At 37.0% G+C, this 6,497-nt stretch overlaps 1 protein-coding gene across 1 annotated transcript; it reads right to left on the bottom strand.

Annotated features, from left to right (window-relative positions):
• On the bottom strand, positions 1-2,409 carry LOC109830450. Its single transcript, XM_020397709.1, has 5 exons — positions 2,072-2,409; positions 959-1,588; positions 597-877; positions 154-518; positions 1-54 (listed from the first exon to the last, which is right to left on the bottom strand). Exons 1-5 carry the CDS (start codon positions 2,407-2,409, stop codon positions 1-3), a joined length of 1,668 nt encoding a protein of 555 aa, XP_020253298.1.

Raw genomic sequence — 6,497 nt, 5'->3', positions numbered from 1 at the left:
TCAGTTAGAGTATCCGTAGAAGCCTTGCCTCATGAATCCATTTGTTGAATGACTCTGCAACATTTGATGTAACGTGACCATATCTAAACATAGACAGTGTTAGTTCTATCTACTTCTATTAGTTATATGTAAGGTAATCAAATGAAATATTACTTGCCTAACTCCAGGCAAAAACGCATTGGCCCAGTTTTCTGGAGCATAGTTCATCACAATATTGTATGCACGCTCGTCAATTAGCCTGATGTCGTCCATATAATCATTCCATTCTGCTCTAGTATATTTGTAACAGGCAGATTGCAGTAGATTACCCAAGATCTGAGAATCCTTTGACTTGAATCCCAAATCCTTCAACTTTGTTCTGAAGTTCTCGACCAGATGCAGCACACAGCGAGAGTGTATAGAATCGGGAAAAAATTCTCTAACTGCTTCTCTGATCCCTTTATCCGCATCTGAAATTATCACTAGCTTATGTGGAGGGTTGTATGGATCTGCCCTTTCATAGAGAATGGACCACAGACCTACAAAGAGTATTGGTTAACAGCCCTTAAAGTTAACTACGAAGGAGATAGAATTAACATTATAATGTTGGAACTAACCTTGTAGGAACCACTTCCAGTTAACATTATTTTCTTGATCGCAGATACAATAGGCCAATGGAAATATCCCCTGATTGCCATCATATGCCACGGCGCTTAATAGTATACCTTTGAATCGATCTTTCAGAAAGGTTCCATCCAAAAATATAAGTGGTCTGCAACCTTGTAAAAAACCATTTATGCAGGCCGCATAGCAGATGAATATCCTTGTAAACCTACCCTCGTCTTGTTCAACATGAATGTAGCTTCCCGGATTTGTCTTCTTAACCTCGTCTACATACCTAGATAATTGAAGATTAAGCGTTAGTTTCAATATAAATGAAAACAACAGCAACTTGTGTATATATGATCTTCTGATTTACCATCTCAATTGATCGTAGGACTCATAAGCATCACCATATAATCGCTCTTGAGCTCTTTCTTTACCCCACCAAATCTTACTATATTCAACCCTAATCCCATATGAACTTAGAAACTCCTTCTGAACGTCAATAGGTCGTATATCCGGACGTACCTTCAACGTGGGTTGTAATTGGGTAGCAATGAAATGACGAGAGGCTCTAGATTGACCTGCATTATTGGCATGTTGTCCACAGTTGTGAATGTCCACGAACCTTTTTATTTCAAGTCTATTATCATTTTTTGGCGGAGAGGCAAATAACATCCATGGGCAATTTTTGGCTACCTTAAACCGGCAAAAAACTCGAATACGCTTTGGTTTATTCTTCACAAACTCATATTCGAATTTTTTGACCATGGAGTAGTATAGCAAGGCCAATCTTAACTCCTTCGCACTTTCAAAACGTTGCCCCTCCCCAGTTAACGCAGTGTGCCACCAAGCAGGAATCCTCTCAGATCTGTTAATCATGTCATCAATCATCATAACATTAGCTCTTGAAGGAATGTCATTGGGATTCTTATCTGCAACAGTTGTGGACGACAACTCCGGCGGGCCACAGTCTATACTTTTCGAGTTTAGACTTCTGGAAGCGCTACAAATATTAACAACAGGAAAATAGTTAATCATAAACTACACAAATAAAAGTGTTGATAGGGGTCTAACATGCTTTAGAGTAGCTCTACCCCATATGGAACTGGTGATAGAACTAACATACAATCGTGTAGAAGTAACAAAATAGCTACTAGAACTAACAGAAACCCCTATATGTATTAATAGAACTAACATGCATGCAATCGTGTAGAACTAAGATGCATGCAATCGTGTAGAACTAACAAAATAGCGATTATAACTAACAAAATAGCCATTAGAACTAACAAAATAGCGATTAGAACTAACAAAATAGCCATTAGAACTAACAAAAACCCGTTCAGCAACAACACGTTGATTAGAACTAACAGGTCAACGATTACAACTAACATATTGTTGAAATGCATCTGAAATCCAGTTTAACATTCAACATAGACAAAAAGAAGACGATTAGCACTAGCGTTCGTTTACTTCGCAGTTAACCTACATGTCTTGTGGGACTTGCTCTTTGCAAGGTTGGACTCGCTCATTGCAGTGTATATTCTGCAAATCATCAGCTTCTTTAAAAGCTTTCATGTGAACCTCTTTCAGTCCAAGATTGTGGCAATGCTCCACCATAGACATCATGTCCCCCTCGTTCTCAACAGGAAATTTCAAGCTTCCAGCTGTTTCATCTTCGTATGACAGAATTAATGACTCATATGGAATACCTAACCTCTCTGCCACATCAAATTTGAGATCCAGGATGGTGGTTGAGGAGTTAATCTTCAAAAATAACGCTTTGTACCCCGAAGAGACAATGCAAATGATGTCCTTCTCAGCCATTTTGAAGAGAAGGTAAGATTAATGACGCGAGTAAATGAGAGAATTTTGGTCTGAGGAGAAGTAATGGATAACTAAATAGTTATTGCTCATGATGGGAAAAAAGGGGGGAAATTTCCCTCCATTTCTTCCATCTTATCGCATTAAAGAGGAGTGTCTACTGTTAAAGGACGGCGCCTCGTCTGGGGAAGAAGGAGAAGGGCAGTATCGCCTTTTTTGAAAAAAATACAATCTGCTTTTGTACAACGCTGACGTGGAGGGGGCTTAAAACATTAGTCTTCACTTTTTGGGGCTAATACACATGGGCCGAAATACGAGGGGGCTTGTCACATGAAGTTCCCCATTTTGGGGCCTGGACACAATTTTCCCTATTTTTTTTGATATTCTTGTTTAAAGTGTTAAGTAATCCAAAATAGAATGGGATAAAGCAGGGGACTGTAATTTTCCCCCCCTCTCTCTGAATTTTCTGCAATTATTGTTAATTTACTCTATGTAACATTGATATATAGTCATGATTGTCATGGATACAAATTATTTACTCTGATATCTATCTGTATGTTCAAATTTCTTCTTATTTTGAGTAACATTTCGAACTGCTACTTTAATCATGCCATTATGCCATTTGCACATAGTGTTATTTGTTAATCTTCATTAGTAGATAAGTTGTTGCTTGCTCTCTTGTTTTCTGCAGTCAGGCTCTTGAGAATGATGAGATCTCTCTGCAATGTAAAATACTGCTGGAGCTCTAGCTTGTTAGAGCCCGTCACCCGAAACTTCGAGATGTTACAATAAAACCCGTAGCCTTCGCCGAAGTAGAGCGAGTCTGAATGCATAGTGAGGTTATTTTCCACATTCACTGCTTTGCCTTTGTCTTTAGATCTACTAGTTATATAATATTATACACTTGTGTGTTGATACAACTGGAGCACCTTATAGAAATCTATGGTATGATGTTTGTTTCTGCTTCTTTTGGTTTCTTTATCTGCTTCAAAACCGAGTGAATGGATTCTCTGCACGCGTAGTGCCCCTAGTTCTTGTATTCATCTGCGATCTCTTGGTCCGTTAGTTGCGTTGTACTAGATTTGCTGAAAATTCTCAACAAACTGTTAGGCTACCAATTTGCGACAACCTTCTGCGCTCATGTTAGGCAGGTTTTAGATTCTTCTCCAGCGATCGACGTTCTTTACAGAAAAGAGTTGCCTCAAGCTCTCCATTCGTCATCTTTCAGTCACCTCATGTTCTTGATTGCAGCATGGCAGCATCATCTTATTTTAGTTTTCTTCTCACATTGAGTCTACTGGCTGCCTCTTCATATTCTCCTTCGAATTTCCTTCTGATGTTGAACCTACTGGTTTCCTGATGCTAGGTTTGCCGCAACAGGTATATAACAAGTTAAGTGAGGTCTAAAGAAGTAAGAGGTCTGTTCTTCTTGGAATCCTGCTTAGTGCCAACCTGATAAATTCCATTATGCCGAAAAATATGTCAGTATTAGCTGTGCTGTGTGATGCTGAAGAAGTATTTCTAAAAACACGCGATTGATGTTAATATTGTGTATCAGATGAAGTTGTTTGTTTCTAACATATATTAACTTCATCAGGTAAGGTTCTGACTATCAATGTTTTATGATACTATTGCCGGGTTTGGAAACGGGGGGATATGTTTCCTTGACGAATTTGGGTTATAGTAAAAGGCTGCTTATTCTAAATAGTTCTGCATTATGGAGTTTCAGTTTAATCTTCAAGCTTTTCATTGGAAATGCTGAATATTGTCATTGGCTTGAGCTACTGCTTCTAAGAATGATACTGGATTTACTTGATTGGAACTGCGGACAAATACTAGATATTTTAAAATTAGTCCCCCGAATCTTGATACTTTGATATCAGTCCCCCGAGTCTTCTGTTTCTACACGACATTAAAGGATATTTGAGGCTCACAGTAATTGGAATGAAGGCCTGACGAGGGATCTGAGATGGTGTACAACAACAGTACAAGCATTGAGCCTCAAGATTAATCTCCCATATCTAAGTTAGGCTTCAAGTCCCATACAAAAACCATATACTATGAATCAGTTGTCTAAAATGACATTTTTTTTTGGTTTACATATCTAAAATGTCATATTAACGTCTCAAATTTCCATGAATTCTACCATGCGGAACTTTATGCAAAGAGTATAACTCGTATTTAACTTGCATTTAAATTTGAAATAATCACGTATAGTTATGGAGGAAGTTACCAAACATTTGGAAAATAATAAAAGCAATAACCTTGATTATGCTTTGCATTAATGATGCTGGACTAGAGCAACAACATCATCATGCTTGGCATTAATGATGCTGGACTAACCTATGTAAACTTAATTTGAGAAGAAAATAGGTTTACGATCCTTTTCTTCCTCTTTATTCGACTGTTAAAAGTGAACAAGTGATACAAATGATACACACGGAAAATATTTTTGGGATTTAGATATTTCTCTTTACTAGTAGTACAGTATCTGAAATGTTACAGCAAAGTAAATAATAAATAGAATTTACAGACTGTGGTCTATTCCTTTCTTTGTATAGCCAATGCGAATAATATTTTATCTGTAATTATCAAAGAACACCATCTTCATAGAGGGCACACATGAGTTTCAACTCTCAAGTCTATATTTCATAGTTTGTTATTGTTATAGTTTGTTAATTGTTTCTGTAGTAAATAGATAAAATATATGTTTGTGCCACTAGGATCGACTGAGGGCCATTAAAAGATGTCTGTCTCGTTTTTACGGGCAAGCCATCTCACTATTTCAGTTACATGCTTTGCTTTTCAATAAAAGTTCATTTAGTATTAATAAGAAATCATCGAACTTAATGGAAAAAAAATTAAAAAATATAGGAAAATTGCAGTTTGAAGAATTTATTCGCTCACAGGCACATAAATCTCAATTACTTAAGGAGATGTTAAATTGGTATTTAATGTGCTTCTTAATAACCTTAAATTTGGACAATACACTTGAGTTTAACAGGACCCAACTAACTCCTGCACCATTAATTGGATCTTGTGCAAGAAATTCCCATTCAATCTCAGTGTTCAGTAAGAGGGGAAGCTTAAAAGCCACAATAAGTGAGCTATTTAAACCATTGATTAAGCTCTAAATCAATGGTCATTAATTTACTAAAGTTAATGTTAATTATTTCTTTCTTCTCTCCTTCCTGCTTAAGTATAACAAAACCTCCCATTACCCCTACTAGATTGTCCCCATATTCCCCACCCCTCTCTTTCAAAATATAGAAAACTATGGATTTTGATTGTCTCAAAAACCAGCTATCATTTGAATCTTCTGCCAATTCAAATGAATTTCAAGATCTTCAGCGCTATTTTAATGATTCCAAAGATGATGACTTAGCAAATAGCTCGTACGAGTTTCCTAGCCTTGATGATATTTGTTTCAAGCCTGATATGATGAGCAACAACAGAGAAATATTACCATTGGATGATTTTACGGATCTAGAGAGCACCAACATGATGCTCATTAGAAGCTTTCAACATAGCAACATGGATTTGTCGATCTATGACGATGATGATCAGCATAGGAGTCCGTATGTTATGGAATCTCAACCGCATCTTTCAAGAAATTCTTCTTCGTCTTCCTCTTCCTCTGTTGTAGTCCATGATGTCCAGCCCTTATCAGCTTTTCCACCCTCTGATGGCTTCACATTTCAAATTTCTAATTCGAGTAGCTTATTATATCATAAAGAAGCTAACATGAATATCAAGTTTCCGACAAAGAAAAGAACTCAGAAGAAATCGAACGTGGTGAGAGGGCAATGGACACTTGAAGAAGATAGGTAAAGACTTTTTTTTAAACTTTCTTTTTACATATTGTTTCATCTATTTCATGTTTATAATGACTCCATTTTATCGAGCTTCTAACCTGGAAAGCATTTTATTGTCCAATACTTGATGTTTCTTGTAGATTGTTAGCAAGGTTAGTAGAGGAGTATGGGTTGGGCAAATGGTCTCACATAGCTCAATTTCTAAGTGGAAGAATTGGAAAGCAATGCAGGGAGAGATGGCACAACCATTTGAGGCCAAATATCAAAGTAAAGCTC

Source organism: Asparagus officinalis, chromosome 1 (genome assembly GCF_001876935.1).
Source record: "Asparagus officinalis chromosome 1, Aspof.V1, whole genome shotgun sequence".
NCBI lineage: Eukaryota > Viridiplantae > Streptophyta > Magnoliopsida > Asparagales > Asparagaceae > Asparagus > Asparagus officinalis.
This window is presented reverse-complemented; position numbering and strand designations above follow the sequence as displayed.

Coding starts and splice junctions, on each gene's coding strand:
- LOC109830450 (XM_020397709.1), bottom strand. CDS start 2,409: ATGGCTGAGAAGGACATCATTTGCATTGTCTCTTCGGGGTACAAAGCG. Junction 878..958: donor TCCTACGATCAATTGAGATG/GTAAATCAGAAG, acceptor TCAATTATCTAG/GTATGTAGACGAGGTTAAGA. Junction 55..153: donor TTTTGCCTGGAGTTAGGCAA/GTAATATTTCAT, acceptor CAAATGTTGCAG/AGTCATTCAACAAATGGATT.